Below are 19,825 nucleotides of genomic sequence, written 5' to 3'. Positions count from 1 at the left end.
GCGATTTACGCACGAAAACGCGCGTTGGTGCGCGCGCGCGCGCGCGCAAGCACGCACGCACGCACGCACGCACGCACGCACGCACGCACGCACGCACGCACGCGCACACGACACAACCGCGTCCAGGAAGACGGCGCGTCTCGTACCTATACGTAAAGTGCGTGCACGAGGACAGAGCGACAGACAAATAAGACGAGGGAGCGGGAGGAAGAGAGGAGGGTGAGAGTTCGCGACGTAATAAGAACGCGGCGAGAGTCGTACACGAGAGGGCCCGAGCGACGGAACTCATTTTAATTAGAAGGAGTCCTTCGCTATATCGAGTTATTCCCAAGCGCTCCTTCTCTCTCTCCTTCTTTGTCTCCCACTTTCCAGGCCGGTCTCTCCGCGCTTTCTTCCTCCTCTTCTTTCTTCTTCTTCTTCTTCTTCTTCTTCTTCTTCTTCTTCTTCTTCTTCTTCTCTTCCTCTTTTACCTTCCTCCTCTTGTCGGCCACCTCTAACGCCATCACGGGCCACATCCATGGAGCCGCCTTGGAATGCGGTTCTACAAGCCCATGGGATTTGCACGACGTTGTGTGGTATAATGCACAAGATATCTCTCTCTCTTTCTTTCTTCCTCTCTCTCTCTCTCTCTCTTTCTCTCTTTCTCTCTCTCTCTTCTTCTTTCTCTTTCTCGTTTCGTTTCACCACCTCTCTTCACGTATGTCACACAGACGCACACGGATGCGTGTGACATACGTGGAGAGAGCAAAGTGTGCGGCACGGCGGTGGCGACGCCGCATCGCGCCGTGGAAAGATACTGATCGAGTCCTGGGAGGAGACCTTGTCCTCTCCAGACCTTCGCTCCTCCTTCTCCAGCTTTTCTCCCGGCTCCTGCTGTCTGCTCCCTTCTTTCTCTGTCTTCTCGTTTCTTTCTCTTCCCTCTTTCATGCCCTCGACTTGGGTCCTTTGACAGGGCGAATGAAAGAACAGGAAAAGGACAGAAGTAGATAAAAGAATGGGAAAGAGAGAAGAGAGAGAGAGAGAGAGAGCGAGAGAGAGAAAGGGAAGGAGGAGAAAGAAGGAGCGCGAACTCAATGAAGGAGAGAGAGAGAAAGGGAACGGCGGGACCTCCGCGGAGCCGGCCAAGTCCAGGGAGGTCCTTCCTTCCGAGGCACCGTACGAAACGGATAACTAGAGAGAAGAAAGGAAACGGCTCCTTCGTCGAGGATCAAAGGATATATCGAGAAGCCTTTTTGCTTCTAAGGGATGCGAGAGGAGCCGAAACTGCCCGGGTCGGGTTTCGGGATTCTACGGTAGAGCGGATAACGAGCGTCTCGTTCTCGAGTTTATCTTAGAAGAAAATATTTCTCCCGCGCGCGCGCGCGCGTGTTATTCCGCGCAATTACGGGGGTCGCGCGCGCGCGACCAGATTTTCGACAGTTTCTGTTCCTTGCGGGGAGATCAAGCGCGCGCGAAAAACAAAAACAATAACGCTTTTTGTTTGTTATTACGCGAGTAAAATATTTAATACACCAATCTTTGTTTGTTGTGTAACTTGTTGACGGGAGGAATGCGAAATGTTCCGACTGCAAACGACTCGTTTATGACGATTTGCTTATATTCGTGAACACACAAGCACATATTTGTGTTAATTAGCGTTTGCAATTAGCGATCTCATCATTCCGAGAACGTTTCCGAGAATCCCGAAAGCTCGCCGAGAGAGAAACAGAGAAAGAGAGAGAAGAGAAAGAGAGAGAAGAGAGAGAGAGAGAGAGGGAGAGACCGTGTGAAGATTCGTGTGGTTCGCCTCCTGGTTACAACAACCGTCCGTCAGACGTGGCCGCCGCGGCGGTGGCGGCTGCGCCTGCGGGACCAGGGGGTTCCCCTTACACACTTTCGATCCCCTTCGGCTGTCTTCACCGCCGCCCTTTCATCTGCCCTTTCGACTGCGCCTTTCTATGCACGTTCCTCCACGGCGATTCCTGCGGGCGCGCTCTCTCTTCTTTTTTTTTTTTTCCTTATACATATATTATTCCTCTTTAGGAATACTTTGGGAATAGTTCTCTCTCTTGTACATACATTAATTTCTGGTTTTTTTTTTTTTTTTATACAAGGTAATCACAAAGTACAAATACCAACGTTATCAGTCGGACATGATCTTCGAACTGTCGTCAGAAAAGAATTTTTGTTGTTGTAATGAGACACAGATAATATCGATATCAAAACAAACTACGTCTCTTGTTTTTTAACATCTCGGCGATACTCGACGACATAAAGTTCCTAAAAGAGAATGCCGCCGTAAGTCTGGTCACAAAAAACTCTTTTTTTTTGCCAACTTTCCGGTTGATAACAATAGAGAGTCGCACATTTGCGCGCAAAGACATTCTACTGATATGATATCATCGCGGTCGCATTAATAGAGCGGAAGTTTACGATGACGCGGGACCGATGTAACGCTGTGTATAAGTAGGAAGAGGAGTAGGTACGTTCTCGCCCGGGCGCGACTGGAACTAAACGGACTTGTTTGCCTCGGCGACGAAGAGAGCGGCCGTGTGAAAGTCTCTCCGTCTCGTTAACGTCACCCTTCTCGGTTTTGTGATGAAGACAAAAATAGAGATTACACAGAAAAAAGAAAGAGAGAGAGAGAGAGAGAAAGAGAGAGAGACGGAGAGAGCGTTGTTTCTTTAAGACGGATCGAAGGAAGCCGAGAAATGCAAAAGACGAACTAGAGACGGATCAGGTGCGAGATGAAGAAAAAAAAAAAAAGAAGGAAAAGATCGCGCGCAATAGGAAAAGAATAGCTCTTCGGGGTTCACCCGCGGAGAAAAATAAACAAAAATAGTCTGACGCCGTCTTCGAACGTCATCTCGGCGCGAGAGTTGTGTAGTGTAAAATCCTTCGACGCGCACTAGTCGTCGACTTTTGTTGTTCCATTTAAAGAGAACGGTTTGTATTTCGGCACAACACACACATCAGGCCCGGCGGGTGCGCGTATCAAACATTTATGTCATATCCATGACTCAAGGCTGCGATATTTCTGCATCAAGTGTACAGACGCATTTAGCGGCGGACGAAACGTTTGATATCGTTTATTCGCGGTTTCCGTTGTGTGTGGAGAATGGCGAGTAAAAAAAAAAAAAAGCCGAGAGAGAGAGAAAAAAAGTGGTTCGCAGCGAGACGAAACGACGGCGACGACGCAGAAAGAGAGAGAGAGAGAGAGAGATAGACAGATAGATAGATAGACACGACGGACACAGAAATACTGTAGAAAGAAAGCGAGTGCGTGTTGAGTCAGAGACTAATAAAATCGGTTTGGACCCCGAAGAAGATAGTCGCGCATTGCCGGGGCCACTCTCGTGATCTTCGCGAGCATGGGAAAAGGCCAGCAGATTCATTGACCGCGAGGGACTTCAGTTGGCACCGAGGTCTCCTCCTTCTCCTTCGTCTTCGGCGCGGTTGGCCTCTACCATTGTTTCATTAAGACCGAGACGCGAGAGAACCGACACACACGTGCGCGTGCGCACGTATCCACAACACATATACAACACAGAGAACACCACACACACAATACAACACACACGCCTTCGGCGAGTTACTTTCCCTTCGACGCGATTACATACGCAACGCTGTCTGGCGAATTGAAACAAATCACTTCATTCGCTCTACCAGTTGTTAATGTAACGCATACTCGACGGATTAGCAGGTGATAAATAATAATAATAATAATAATAATTATTAAAAAAAAAAAAACTTACGCGATTTTCAATCGCGGTGAATTTTTTTCTACGCGCGCTCTCGATCCCTCCCTTTTTTCACACGTGTGATTTATATTTTGACTATTTAAAATTTTAATTGTCGCGCTCACGATCGAAGCGCGTGACTTGTGTGTGGTTTCGTGAATGCCGCGCCACACGCAGCAAGCAGTCGCAGAAAAGAAGAAGTTTGATTTCTGTCACGACAAAGACGTGAGAGCGGTCAACGTTTAGGCGCGCAGACACGATCATTTAAGCTAAAGTATATGCGGGACGAGCAATTTGCTTCGGCAGGAAGTATCACTATTCTTCTCACTTTTACGGTCATTAAAACAATTCTCGAGGAACGTTATTTGTTGTGTCTTACGTCTTTCGACGATAACCCGGGCGTTAGCAGTTGTCGGTTGTCGTCTGTCTTTTTTTTTCTTTTCGTTTACGTAAGAGAGAAAATTCGTTTAATAAATTTTTTCTAAAAATTTTGCAAAAAATTGATTCGAACCGCGGCGTCGAAATTCCATTCGCGTGTGCGTTCCTTCGAATTGGTGGAACGCGACGGGCGAACAATCGCGCCAATACCAATTCTCTTCGACTATTTTCGATTTTTTCGAAGGTTAAAAAATCGAAGACAAGATAAGAAGATGCGCGAGCGAGAGAGACAAGATCTCGGTCTCATTAGTCTTCGCGAGATAATGTGTGCGGACAATTCTCCCGTCTCATTCACATAACGCGATAATCGCGTCCTTTACCCAAATTGTGTACAAGGAGTATTCATGACTTTTTTGATTTAATTAGAAAGACTGGTCTCGGGAAGAGATATTCCTCTTCGTGTGCGACGGAGAATGCCGCTTTCTCATAACCTGTTTCTCGAGGGCATCACCGAAACGAAGAAGATCATTTGTTTTCACGTTTTCGTGCGGTGTGTGCGCGCGCGGCTCCTTTCGGTTTCTCGGCGTGTCTTCACGAACGTCGCGTTCTCTCTTCTCGTTCCTCTCTCTCTCTCTCTCTCTCCTTCTCTTCCTCACACACTATATAAATTTGCATTTATTTCGGTCGCGAGTGTCATTTAAAAAACAACACACTACTTTTTTTTTTCAAGATCGATTACTTTATTCGAGAGAGCACACTCGCACAAACCCCTCTCATTTTTTTTCTCCTTTAAATATTAAACGTATTCAGTAGTGCGAGTGTTTTGCGTGTGAGAAGACCGTGAGTTTCTCGAGAAACACATAAAATTACGGTACATTAAATCGGAGGCGATATGAGAGAAATAGTGATACGCGTCAAACACACACACGCGCGCGCAGTCTCGACGGGCGCATCTGCCGCGCGACAAATTCAACGGAGACCAACGCGGCGCGCGCGATTACTCATTTCCGAAACACGTGTCCAGACTGAGAAAAACGCGTTTAGTTTAGTTTTTTATCGATCTGAAGAAGCCGGGACAAAAAGCGAGGAATCGCGCCGCGCGCGGTGTTTCCGTCGAACAATGTGAAAAAGCGATTCCCGGCGGAGAAGAGAGAGAGATCATCGTTCCGCGCGTGTACGCAGAGAGCACGCGTATTCGGTTCGGAATCGTTGTTTCGTTCGCGACAGATGATCGAATGTGTTGTTTGTTTGTTTTTTTTTTTTGCAAAAACTCTCTAATTTCGCAACGAGAAATCGCCGCGAGTGTAACGCGCGCGAAGATTTGCACGTAAGATCGAGAAATGTTACGTAAACAAATGCACACACATTACAATTTGCAATCAAGAGAGAACATTACGTTACGTTCCCGCGCTAATGTATTTCTTGTTCAAATTTGATATTGTTGTTGCCACATCGAGAGAAAGAGACGAGAAACGTCTCCCGCTGATATTATCTTTGCGCGCCGCGATAACGACGCATTTTTCATCGACAGAGGTCTTTACAGACTCTTTTTTTGCGATCATCAAGATGCGTTCCTTCTCTTTCTCTGTTGTTGAAAAAAAAAAATCGCGCAATATCGTAAACGGTCGCCCTCAATTGTTCAATCGCTAACTGTATCCGCACGCTTTCTTGTTGTCGCAACGACACACGTATGTACGTACGCGGTTTTGCGTAACAATCTCGGTCGGAAATTATTGCGTCAAGGCGACATTTATATGTGCGTTCTCTTCGAGTTTGACTTCATAAAAAAAAGTTGACTTATTTACGAAGCAAATTTGTATTTTTACTTTGAATTAAAAAAAAAAAAAAAAAAACAATTAGAAAAATTATTGTTACATTTTGTTTTATTTTTATTTTAATAAAATTATTTTTACCAAGAATTGTGCGAACGTATATGTATATATAATCGCGCCGGATGCGTAATTACATCGAATAAGAAAAAATTTTTCTTCTATTTTATTTTTTATCAACTAAAAAATAAAATTTCACGTTGTCAACACATCGTGTGCGCGCGTGATTGTAATTAACATTTAAACGATCGCGCAGGATCGCGTTTGATATAGATTTTCGAGGAAGATGCAACTTGCATGTGTGTTGCTGCCGCTCATGCGGGCGCAAGAACGCCGGAGCGGAAAGGAACTGGCGGAGTAGGGGGGCTCATTCATAAATGTTCAAGCGAAAGCGTCAATGGATGCGCCACGTACGAACGAGCGAGACAGCATCCACGTTTCTCTCGCCACGTCTGGCTGCGTTCATTATTCCTCTCTTTTTCTCTGCTTTTCTCTTTCTCTCTCTCTCCTCGCTCTAGTGCGAATTATTTCGTTTCTTTCGCTTATTACACATCCGTTTGCTCTCTCTCTCTCTCTCTCTCTCTCTCTCTCTCTCTCTCTCTCTTTTCTCTCTCTCTCTCTCTCTTTCTCTCGCTTTTGTAATCCTTCGACCTATCGTCGGATTCATAACACGAGAGTGAATTTCTCTGCTTCGAATCACAGAATGCAACACAATCGATCTACTATTTGCCGATGTTTCTCGCTGTATCTTCTTCGTCCGAGCGAGAACTTCTCTCTGCGTCCATACAGATCGATAGTAATATTAACACACACTTTGTACGCGTTCCCCTTATGCGATATCATCTGTCTCGATATTGTGCGTGCATGCAGTCATGCGAACGCGCGTGTACATAAAGAAAAACACTGCGCGCGGCAAAACGCGCGGCGACTGCAACGCAGCGTAGGCGTGCTAAGGCGATCTCTCTTTTTCTCCTCCTTTTTCTCGTTCGCCTCGTTTCTCTTTCTTTCTCTTTCTCTCTCTCTCTCTCTCTCTCTCTCTCTCTCTCAAAGGGAAAAGGGAGGGAGCACACGGTGATAACTGCATGCCGCGAAAAACGAAACGCCCGGATGTGACGTCATCCGCGTCCCGGGCGTTATTTGCGTACGCGGCATGACAGTAACACGCGCACGCAGCTGCAAACGCGACTCGGCGCGATGTCGGCGTGCCAATGACAGATTATACGTAACAGAAATTATTATTATTGATAACCCCGACGGCTTCGTTCATTCAAGGATGACTCTCTTGTGCGAGATACGATTGAAGGGTCTCCCCGTTCGCGCGTATCGGGGCTACAAATTTTCGAAGGTTATCTTCATTACGGACGGACGAACGCGCGTTATCGGAAGATAATGTACGAATACGAATTACCCGGTAATCATCTTCGCGGAATCGAGACTCGGTGTCGCGATCGGGTCGTTTCTTCTCCGAGAAACTCGATCGAGACCGAACATCGCGAAGAATCACGCGAGAAATACGCGCACTTTGTTTTATTAAAGTTACAGTTAGAAGAACCGGCAACGGAGAAAAGAAGAAAGAGAGACAGAGAAAGAAAAGTCAAAATCGTACAGACACACACACCCACACACACACACACACACATAAGGTGTCCGGAGATCTCGCGTTCGATCTACAGAAGTCACTTCTCTTACACACACTTACGCGCACGCGTACTTGTGAATACATTAAAATTCCACACGAGAACCTCCCGAGACGGAATGAATAGTAGAGACAAAGAACGCGCGAGCCGAAGGATGAGTCGCTGCATCTAACTGAGTGAGCGAAGGTTTTCTCCGAAAGACTCGGAACACAGAACGAGAACCTTGTTTCCCAACGACGTTGCGTTTTTCGAGTAAACTTTTTTCAATAAACTTCAAAACCTTCCTTCTCGTCCTCCGATAAGATATCCGCGCGCGTCATCTTCGTGAAGTCACACGGCTTTCGCGAAGCAAGCAGCATCCGAATAATGAAGCAAGCACAACAAGGAGTGGCTCGATCTGCAATTTCCTGCTCACTGTAGGTAAATAACCCATTGAATGGTTTTTACCGGGTTGGTTTATGTCACATTGTTCTTTAATTTCGTTAGAACAAAAGAACTCGTAAAACTCCGGTAGCGGAGTTGCGCTCATTTTTCTACAATTATCTTCGATCTCTAATGCATATAAAATGTCAATTATCCGAGAGAGAAGAGAAGAGATTCTCAATTTGATCTCCTCCAAAAAACTTACAGTGTGTCCCAAAAGACACGAGGATATTTCTTTGGGAGAAATGTTTTATCGATCAAAAACAACCAACGACTCAACAAAGAGAGAAACAATTTTTTTTTTCAAATCATTATTTAATGACTAATTAAATCGATTATATCGATCTTGATTGTTGCCGCTTTTATCTCTCGACGCTCATTGGCACGTTTCTCGGATGTGTTTCTCGATTCGTGTTCGTACGAATCAAGAGGCAAACGGTACTGACTCGCGCCGTTCGACTCGCGACTTCGTTGCGCGTGTCTTTAAAAATTTAACCCTCTATGGGCCGAATTTTTTTCTTAAATATAAAAAAATTTAAGACGTATACATCATCTTGTGAAAAAAAACTAAAACTATTTGATAAAATGTGGATATATTAGCTTGTGACTTGAAAGTTACATGGGCCCATAGAGGGTTAACTAAAATAAAGTCACGTGACTGTCACGGATGTTTTTCCACTCCTCTCTCTTTCATTATTTTTTGATTTCGATTTTCATGCGTTATTTCGCGACATCTCTCTAATGTGTGTTATATGATTTGTAAGACCGTATATGTGCTAGTTGTCATCGTGCGTTGACAGGTTGTGTTCACTGACACTATACAGGGTAAAATAAAAACAATAACAGTGCGCGCGTAGCGTGAGCTAGTAAAACAAAAAAAAAACAGGAACAAAGATGTCCTCCTTCAGCAAGTCATACCGGTGGGTGTAAAAGAGCGAGTGTATTGAATATCCAGATATCTATCTCTCTCGGATGCTTACGTCGTACTTGACGTTTTGTAACACGTATGACAGATCCTGTCCCGGGACGGGACAGATCGACGCACGTGGATTTTTTTACGAGATTAATTTTTTTACGGGTTTTGATAAACCTGTGGTTTTTGACTCGCTTGATTACCAGAAGACACTTGTGTGTCTCGCGCAGCTTCATTTTTTATCATCAGTTTAACATTTTAATAACGCGCGTGATAATTACATCGCAAAGCAATTACCGTTTCGACTTGGTGCTCCGCGTAAATGACACAATTCTCTTAACGTAAGCGACATAATCAGAATCGTTTTGATTCCTCAAGCGTATAGAGTAACCACTTCCTAAGAACGCTAATTATTCTTATCACTGCGTTATCGTTTTTTGCACTATCGGAGAAACGGTCGCGTTGCGACACGAGTAGCCTCGTCTCGTTTGCACGAAGAGGACGCGCAGACAGCCATGTAATATGTAAATTGTTTGCGCCGTATCATTACGTATAGTAGTATAATTTACATCGATAGTGCGTGTCATCTCTGCATTAGCGCGCATCGACGCGCGAGTTGATTTTCTCCGATTACAGCAAGAGAGCGAGACACAGAACGAGCAACTACGACCAACCAATATAATATATTCGCGTGGCGCGATCACTTTTAGCGATAGAGATTATAAGATCCCGGTAATAATTAACGCTAACGTTATTGCAATGTTATTTTACAACATGTAACATAGTTTTCAACTATGTAGTTCTTAATGTTGCGGTTTGTGGAGCAGCATAGAAATATTGCAAGAATAAATAAATGTAATAATAAATAAAAATTAAATAAAAATAAAATTCATAAATAATAAAATAAATAAAAGCAAAAAGATATAATAAACAGATAACATAATAAAATTAAATACAAATATGGTAAAATAAAATAAATAAAATTAAAAAAATTTATAAATAAAATTCATCGTTAAATCAAATTCTGACAAATGTCAAGATATATTAATTGAGACCAATGCGAGAGTCAAATCACAGGATATGTTTTAGTACAAAAACCTTTCTTTATTAAAAAAAAAAAAAAAAACCCCAAGTTCAGACGGTTAATAAACCCAATGTTTTAAAAGAATGATTTAGCGTGTTTTCTTTCTGAAATTGTAGATCGCGGTGTGATACATAAATGTATGTAATACGAATGGTGCAGCGAGCGTCTCCTCTTTCTTCGCTGTCTCTCGTAAATTTATTTTATATAACGCGACGGCACATGTTTCCAAAACGTGGAATTAGAGTGTCTCTCGTAGGGACGATATAAAAAAAAAAAAGGCCATGCGCAACGAACATGTGTTTTCAAATGACTCTCGGGCCTTTAAATGTTTTGAGTTTTTTGTGCGTACCAGGCTGGATCTCTCCCGAGATCCCGGGATCCTGTCGCGGTTGGCTGAAAAACATCCGATGCACCTGATACTTTTATTTTGCATCTTCAAAAAAAAAAAAAACAAAAAAAAAATACACACCGACGACGCTCGCGAGGTTCCGCGTTAATGACAGATTTATCGAGCTCTCGAGAAATCGTACGCACACGGCACAAAGTTGTGCAAAAGAGGAAGAGGCAAATATTTATTCTAAGACAATTTCGGTTTAAAATTTTACGAGTAGTCTAGCAAACTCACGTCGTCTCATATCTTATCTAATGCGTATAATTTCCTATTTGCTAGACGATATTTTCGCTCACGCGTCGATCGCATGAGATGTTTACGCGCGATCGCGTCAAAAGAAGAGGAGAAGCGTTCAAGATGGAAGACGAGTCGATTTAGGTCGGGGTAGAAATGAAAAAAAATATTACATCGAGAGAAATCTCGCGCGCACTGGAATGCAAATTTTTCCACCGGAATTTTGTTCATAGAATTTATCTATTTTTCAAAACGAACGAGACACAGAACAAACATATTTTTCGAAAAACAATTAATAATCGCGAAACAACAATGAAAACGCGTTAATTTCTTGCAACATTCAGGCGAAAAAAATATTAATACACATAAAAATTCATGGCACGTAATTCAAATTGTAAATTTATTTTTATCAGCGTATGCATCTATCGCGATATACGACAACTTTATCGTTGCAAGTCGAGAAACACAAAAAAAAATGTATATTAATGTTTGAGGGAGTGATGGCGCAGATGATAAATTAGTATCCTGTCATATGTTCGATAATCTCGTGGAACCCTTCCCTGTGCACTTTTATAAACCGTCAATGTAACTTGGCGTGTATGTATATCCGAGCATTCCTGTATCTGGGAGGAGCGGAAGGCGCGTTATCGGCCTTTACGACAGATAAAACTATACCATTTGATACGCGGCGAACGCACACTTGGCACAGTGAGATTTGTTAGAAAAGGTGTGACTATGTTTATAATATAAATCGCCGCGCGGTATCGCCGCACGGGGTTTCACCCTTTCGCAATCGAGAGAGAGAGAGAGAAAGAGAGAAAGAAAAATGCTGTTTGCGCACGGACAATATTTGTGCACTACTGCCTTCGCAAAAAGACACTGTTGATTCGATAATTGACACCAATTAAATTGCGCTTATCTCTCGCGATCTCGCAGAAAAAAAATTCAAGAAAGAGAGAAAAGGAAATTATCGCTCCTTGATTTCGATAAGTCTATAAGACACACGTTGAAATATACGTGACTAAAAAAAAAAAAAAAAAGACAAATAACGCGCGCTTGTTCGGTAGCAGGTAGTTTTCTTCTTCTCCCGCGGATCGTAACACGGAAGAAATTTGTAATAAAAAGACTCGAGAGACGACAAAAAATAAATTCGCTCACGTATCCTCCGATATATCGACGACGTTTCTTCGAATTCTGCGGAAACTCGATCGGAGCGCCGCGGGCTGAGTCATAAAAAACACTTAACAATTGAAGAGACCGAAGGTCTCTTAAACTGAAGAAATTGAAGTACACGCGGGAAAGAGAGAGAAAGAGAGAGAGAGAAAAGAGAGAGAGGTAGGAGGTTCCGTCGATAAACGATTATTCAATTCGCAACGGCATTCCAATCTCATACCAAAACTGGCTGCTCCGGTCGGAGGGTTGCTTCTTCCTTTGCGATTCACAAAATCAATTAAAGGTCGTTAACCATTACGCGGAACGCCCGTGCTTTTTTCAATCGCCTTTGTTTCATGCGTGCCGTCGGTGTAAACGCATCAAATCCCAAACTCACATTGACAAATTTGCAGAAGTAAAACACAACATATCGACATAAAAAAAAAATGTTCAAGGAGTGTTGTGTTTTCTCTACCGTTCCGTTGTTATATTTGCATTTCATTTCGAACGAATCGCGATCGACGACTTTCTGGAGTGAACGCAGGTAAGAATGTTTTTCGACGTAGCCAGATAGTTTTTCCTTTCTGGTTAGAAAAAGAAAGCGAAAACCGACCGGACGCGCGCGCGCGACGGCGGTCAAAATTCTAGAGTAAATTCCACACACGAAGGTATCGGATTTTTTAAAAAACCCTCGCAGCGGAACGTATACGCGCAGGAACGCATTGTGGTTTTTTGTCGGTGTTCCGCAAAGGGAACCAGAGAGAAGAATTAAAATTCGAACATGAAGTTTCGTCTGAGGATGAAGCGCGCGGCAATAATGAAGAGCGGTAGGCCCGTCTCTCCTCGAAGGTAGGCCCGAATCAGATCCGACAGGTATTCCGACCTGACACCTTCGGATCATTAAAAGGCTTCTTTCGGCAGGTAACACTTCTTCGCGATGTAAGACATTCCGATTGAACTTCAGCAGATATCGTATATATTTTGACGAACATGTAAATATTGCGTGTTTACGAGAGAATGGTTTTATCTGCGGACGTAAAGACGTACGTTGAAAATTTGCATTTACACAAATCTGTGACTCGAACATCCCTCGAACGAAGAGAACAGACGGTAGCTCAGAACGAGAGAACGTATAATCCCACGGTTTAATGTTGTTTACAAAACCGCATTAATAGTAGTAAATGAGGAATAACTTCACGTAATATCGGATATCGGATATGTATTCGCGCGCGCGAATCGAATATTCGCGGCACGTATTCGGACGCGACAATTCGGTCTTTCACGGGAATATTTACGTGCGTCGGGAGGTGCATTCGGCGAAGAAGTCGCAATTATATAGCCGCGCAAAACCAAGTCAGTTTCCATTTTCGAGAAACATAATCGCGATCGGTCGAAGTTGTGACCAAATACAGAGATTTGTTTTCCGCAAGGGAAACAATGTATTTTTCACATGAAGAAATTTCTCGTTGTGTGTGAACATTTGAAAGAGCGAGAGTTCACAAGAAAAAGAAAAAGAAAAAGAGAGAGAGAGAGAGAGAGAGAGAGAGAGAGAGACCTCAGGTGAGAGATGCGCCACCTTGAAAAAAAACTGCCGATCATCGGCGGCGAGCTACCGATACTTGTGGACGGGAGTGTACGTATCGGAAATATCGGAACAATGTGTCGAATTGGCGCGCGTCTATCCGTCGAGAGATGCATCGTTGTGTCTTCGACGACGTTCTTCGGCGACAAAGAGACAATGTATCGCGTAACACTCGAACTCGTCGGAATAAAGGGGAGTTTGAAGTACGCTATTTCCGGTTCTTTCTCACCGGCATGAACGCGGTGCGCGCGATACACTCTCGAACAGAAATAACATCCTCCTTTGGCCTGCGTTTCTCTCTCTCTCTCTCTCTTTCTTTCTTTTTTTTTTTTAGAGTGCGCTATGTGCGCAGACGATAGCGCAAAGTTCATCATACAATACACGGACATTCCGTGGTGAGAGAGGCTGGCGCCACGTCAAGACGCTTTTAAACCAGACGCGACACTGACCTCCTACTCACTTATGCAATCGAGCACGCTCATCGAACGATTGCAACGTGGGACGTGCGCGGTCACAAATACGAAATGTGAAACATCTTTTAAATCCTATCGCGGAAGATATTTAACTATAATAGAGCGAGTGAGAGAGAGAGAGAACGCGCGAGAGAACAAACGATATATTGCATATTTTTAAAACGTGACGCGAGATTGCCTTTTGCCTTGCGCCTTCTCGTTATCAATTCAGTTTTGTACATACTTGGAGTATAGACTCACGCATGCAGAACGAGGAGAACTTTTCTCGTTCGACGGAGAGAGATAACGACACACAACCGAGAAAGTGTATTCGTGAATAGTCAGACGAAGAAGAAGAAGAAGAAGAAGAAGAAGAGGAGAAGGAGGAGGAGGAGAAGGAGAGAGGAACGCGGGCTCGTCAGGCGTATCGTAAAAGGTGGGTAAGCACCGACTGGAACATTCATGCTCTAGTGAAATTAAATACTAGCGAGAGAGGAGAATACACAGGGCCGCCTCGAGCGGCGAGTTTGAACCGCTCGAAGGCAAGTGGCGTGTGTATCCATTGACGGAGGCTCTTTTTAGCGGCATAAATTTTCTATAAAACGCGCGAGAACCGCCGCGTGCGTGCGCGCGCGCAAAGGCAACGCACGGCGGCGATTTTACAATTTTTACAACAAACAAACAAACGAATAACGCACGGGCGTTATCTATTTGCTTCGTTCTCGCTATCTCTCTCTCTCTCTCTCTCTCTCTCTCTGGCTGAGCGTTCGCTCAGTCAGTGCGTGTATTCACCTTTACGCACGCACGCGGCGGGTATCCTAAGTTATACGCACGGCACATCCGGTCGCGCCGGAGAGTCGTCGTAACCGGCCGCGCAGTCCCGTAATAATGCGTATCGTCCCGTACGCATTGTGTAGTAAAAAAAACGTACGCGTAAATAAGGCAAAACTCTCTCCCCACAAAGGGAGATTTCGCGCGCGCATCCCAAGGACGTTCTAACTTCTGCGCTCGGGCGCAGACTTCCTCGCATTCTCTACCGCTCCGCTTTCTCGTTTTTTTTTCTCTCTCTCTCTTTTTTTTTTTTTTTTCACTCTCGCTTCGTACTCTCGCGACCGATCGCGTCGAATCATTCTTCTCCTTCCTTCGCATGCGCGCGGAGAATTCTTATTCGACAGTTGAAACACAACGTGTAACAGATTAAGAGTGCAAACAAAAATTTATAACAACAATTCGAACTACGAATGTCGTTTTTTTCTTTTTTTAGAAGAGAGCGAGAGAGAAAAATTTATTACATAATTTATACGAATAACATAATCTTTTAGAGTTTCTATGAGATCATTTCTGTTTCTCATAATAACGGATATTGTGTTCTGCAAGACCTGGAAACGCGAGCACCGAATAGATTGTTTCGTCTCTCCCTTTTGTTTCCGGCATATAAACGATATAGATGCTTGTTTCCCGCTTCATGTTTCCGTGAAATATTGCTTATCTTTAATTTCCATCATCACCTATCGCCTTCATGAAAGTGAAAGAATTTTAAATTTCTTGAAATTTTGTCGATCAAGAAAGACGTCCCCGTCACATTTTTAAACTTTTTTCTTTAATCACACTTTGTGCCAGAAAAAAAAAAGAAGAACACACACGTCATTGATTAATAAAAGTTTCTCTCTTGTTATTCCACATTCTAAATTTTATCACAGAAAAGAATTTATAACTCTAATTAATAAAGAATTTATAACTCTAATTAATATTTTAATTGACAGGTAGACACTCGTTCGAGCTAATTTTTAGAGCGTCTTACGTGGGAGCGTCTTAAAAAATTGTTCCGTAATCTCGTACAGAATTAAACGCGCGCTCAATGGAGAATCAAAAAATTCATCTGTCTCTGAAAAGTTTGTTTTAAGAATTTAATGATTCTGAACACAGAGGGCGAAACTGTTAGAAACGTTTGACGTTAGAGATGATTACACGTACGAGAAAACAGCAACATGCATTTAAATTTGCAGAGTGACACTAACTATCGGATTGCTCTTATTTATCGTTAGTTGATAAATTTGATTCGTTTTTAACATTGAAATCTTATTGGTTCGCTGCGGATGTGTGTTTTGATACACATGCGTACACTGGTAACGTTTCATCTTATCTCACGAGCGTTTAACGTTCCGCAGGGACCGAGATATCTCTTGTGATTCAAGCGAGATGTCGATTTTTCATAACGTCACTGTTAATTGCGCTTATAGTTTGTGTGTGTTAACTTTCTAATTTCGACATTTTTGTTAAAAATGATCGTTGTAGCCTATTTCACATTCTACGAGTTTGTTTTTGAACGAGCGCCTCACATTTGGTTCCACATCATCTTTTTTTGACTTTTTGAGAAATTAAATAAACATTGAACGAGATTAAATAATCGCGAAAACTTGGAGTTTTGGAAGTCGTGACAAAATTTTGAACTTGGTAAGTTAATGTGTAAAAAATTAATTTTACTTACGAGAGCAGTCAAACGTACTCTCGAAAATTAAAAAAAAAACTCATTAGGCGTTTTAAATTCCTTTCATTCCTCAAAACTATTGTAGATATCATTATCTAAATATAGACGTGTGAGTCATGTTTAGAACATCGCTACGGGTTTTTTCTTTTTCTCTTTTTTTGTTTTCTGTGCTCGGTTTTTGAGAAAATATTTATATCAGATTTTCTAAGTTTATCTTTAAAAGCTCTTCTGCGGTTTTATCAGAGTTCTCACGATATCTCATAATAGAGCAACGGACAAGAGGGAACGAGTTTGTAGAAAGCCGGGGCCGGACAGGTTCGTCGGCGAAGAACCAACGTGAAAGACCTCCGGTGTCTTGGATGAACGAACGAAAGCGAATGGGACCGAAGTCGACCGAACCGTTTTGCTCGTTCAGTGACGGATTGTGTGTGAACGAGGCCCTAAGGCCGGCAAATCTGAGAGATAAAGTTGTTGCACACAAAATTTGCAACAACTTTATCTCTCGTGCACGACTGCTATAATTCAATTGTAACAACTGACTTTTTTTAAATTGGAAACAATTACACACTAAAAAGCATACAACAATCGAGACAATACGTTTGAGTTTTTCTACAACTGAAATATTCTCCGTGTTTTTTATCGTATGGTCGACAAAATTTTTATCTCTGTCCTTTCCCTATCGCCAACGATTGTAGGATAGATATCGAGATTGAAGAGAGAGAAAAATTCGGTTTCGAAAGTAGAGAGATTCGATTGCACAGGTCGGTCTTCTTCGATTAACTTAATCGACCAATCACTCCATTGGAATTGACTAATCATATCAGCTAGTCGTTTAACAGAATCGATTAATCACCACGAGACTTGACGCTTAAAATCGGCTGCCGACTATAGTTCTCAAACGCGCGCGGTGTGAGCCGATCCTGTATATATAATACATGTATCTACAAGAATGTGATCGCGCGCATCGAGTACACGTTTTTTTTTTTTTTTAGCGTGTACGTGATTATCGTCGCTTTTAGATGTCAAAGACCATGCAGGCTGCATGTTTTTTTTTTTTTTTTTTTTTACACACGATACAGACCTCTGTTTTCCCCACTGTGTCCAAATCGACGAACAGTCGACTAAACTGGCGCCACGAGCCGTGCCGTTTCCGCTGGCGCCGCGGTAGCCGAGGGACTGCTCCGGCGTGGATCACGTGACCCGTTTGGCGCCGCGCTGGTGGGGATGGGGACCTCTGCGAGCCGGGCGCACGAGCGCGCTCGCCGGCATTCTGACCTGATAAGTCACCGGTGTCGGATCGCGTGAGAAAGTAGAGAGGGATTTTACGCGTTTCTCTCCGCAGAGACATTTAAACCCGGCAGACACGAACTTTGGAACCCCCCTGATCCACGGTAGAAAAGAAAAAAAAGGACTAAGTTCACGCTCGTCAAGTTTTCTACAACGGATCTACCGTAATTTTTTCTCTCTCCGCATCGTTTGTCTGCCTTCCATTCTCTCTCTTTTTCTCTCTCTCTCTCTCTCTCTCTCCCTATTTCTCTCTGTCTTTTCTCATGACTCTCCCGAGAACGAACTAGTCGCTTCTTACTCTTCGACAAACGCGAATCGCAAGTGGTATCCGAGCACGGGAAAAACACACACTCTATTTATTCAAATTCTCCTCCGATGTTCCGCCGAACGTGACGCGTTATTTATTACCGTTCTTGTGCTTTAATTCACGGAACACGTGTGAAAACAAAGTATATATACATATATATATATATATATATATATACATATTCTCGAAGAGGAAAGAAGAAGGAGAGTTTTGCCGATCCGCGAAAGAAGGAAGAGAGTTTCCGTTCCCGGAAAGAGATGAAGAAGAATGTGCTGTAGTACATGAAGAAAGAGAGACGATCGAACGAAAAACGAACAAACGCGGCTTTTTTGCAATCGTCTCGATTGCGGTTTCTCCGGGTTTGTCTACTCTTGGCTATAAAACCGTGCGCACAAAACGTGCGTGTACGCGCCAACACGCACGTTTTTTCATGCTAAGAAAAGTCATCGTCGTCTCGTCGTCGCGCGAGGTGAGTGATTATTATAGCCCGTCTCTCGGTCTCGTTGTGAAGAAAAAGTGCTAAGTGCCTCCTCCGCGTTCTACGAGCTCTTTTGTCTCTCTGTTTCTCTCTTTTTTTTTCTCTCTCTCTCTCTCTCTCTCTCTCCCTCTTTCTCCTTCTCTCTCGCCGGGATTCAACACGATCTCGAGACTTCTCCGAGAGTGAGACCAACTCGCACGATATACGCTCGGAAACGTCGTGTCTTCCCGACGTGGTGAGAAAAACAGCAGAGGAAGAGGATCGAAGAAAGAAACAAAAAAAAAAACAAAAAATAACGTTCTTCGACGCGAGAAAAATTCTCTCCGCCGATCGTCATGGATCTCCTGTGTTGCGAGACCACGGAAGGCGAGTGTCAGACTTACACCGATCCGGCGATTCTCGACGACGATCGGGTGCTGCAGAACCTCCTGCAGACCGAGGAACGCTACGCGCCCAGCACCTCCTACTTCGAATGCGTGCAGAGGGACATCTCGCCGTTCATGCGCAAGATCGTCGCCGAATGGATGTTAGAGGTAAGCGGCCGTTTCCGGTCCACGTGTCTCTCTCGGCGTCTCGGTTTTAAATATATATACATGGGTATGTACGTGTGTAGCATACACACGCCATATGTACATGTACGTATGTGTGTGTGTGTGCGTGTGTGCACACTCTCTATTACATTACCGATGTTTTCGATACGAATAGTACGGTGTTTAGAAAAAAAAAAAAAAGAAGAGAGAGAAAGAGAGAGACTTCTCTCTTTTCCGGTCTTGCTCGCCTTTCTCACGCCGGTTTTCATTGGAGTAAGCATTCCGACGTAGTGTAGAGTTCGCTGATATCAATCTTTCGCGAGATGGCTGTTGTCGAACGTGGCGGAGTCGGCGGGGGGAACTTGTTGCATTCCTTTGTCACGAGAACGCATTTGCGCAACGAAGACCCAAATATACAATATATGTACATATATATATATATATACATATATGTATACATATATGTATCTACTCGTGTAAACTTCTGTTGACGCATGCAAGATAAAATAAGCTGGCGTCTTCGTATTACGCATTCACACGTCTCTCTCTCCTCTCTCTCTCTCTCTCTCTTTCTCGCGCGCGCGCGCACTCGATTGATAAATTGTTAAAATATTTTCTCGAAAATTTGCTCTTCCGAATTTAATTTGTTAACAATAAAAAATCCTCGGACGAGAGAAATAAAACGGAAAAGAAGCGACATTTTAAATCCATTGACGACTATCGCATCGTAAGAACGTAATGATTTTGACACTCGGCTGTCATTGAGTAAGAAATTCGGGCCGCCGTCGAGATAAGCCTTATGTCACTGTATGTACATGTCTCCAAAGTTACCGATAAGAGTGAATTGTACACGTCGCAAGTGACATATATAGACACACACACGTACGTATATATATATATATATATATATATATATATTGTGCGGCGACAACACACTCTTG

At 43.4% G+C, this 19,825-nt stretch overlaps 2 protein-coding genes across 2 annotated transcripts in view; one reads left to right on the top strand and one right to left on the bottom strand.

Moving 5' to 3' along the window:
- Nucleotides 1–17,406, bottom strand: part of LOC109855097 (spondin-1) — a 63,917-nt gene extending 46,511 nt beyond the window's left edge. Inside the window, exon 1 of the mRNA XM_020428948.1 lies at nt 17,364–17,406. The gene's annotated coding sequence lies outside the window, so the exon portion shown is untranslated. The remainder of the gene's footprint in view (nt 1–17,363) is intronic.
- LOC109855101 (G1/S-specific cyclin-D2) overlaps nt 16,049–19,825 on the top strand; it is an 18,513-nt gene continuing 14,736 nt past the window's right edge. The window contains exons 1-2 of the mRNA XM_020428954.1: nt 16,049–16,248; nt 18,067–18,887. Of these exons, the coding sequence (XP_020284543.1) occupies nt 18,690–18,887 (198 nt within the window). The 5' untranslated portion in view covers nt 16,049–16,248; nt 18,067–18,689. The remainder of the gene's footprint in view (nt 16,249–18,066; nt 18,888–19,825) is intronic.

Source organism: Pseudomyrmex gracilis, unplaced genomic scaffold, assembly GCF_002006095.1.
Source record: "Pseudomyrmex gracilis isolate BER0280 unplaced genomic scaffold, ASM200609v1 scaffold_80, whole genome shotgun sequence".
Classification (NCBI taxonomy): Eukaryota; Metazoa; Arthropoda; class Insecta; order Hymenoptera; family Formicidae; genus Pseudomyrmex; species Pseudomyrmex gracilis.
This window is presented reverse-complemented; position numbering and strand designations above follow the sequence as displayed.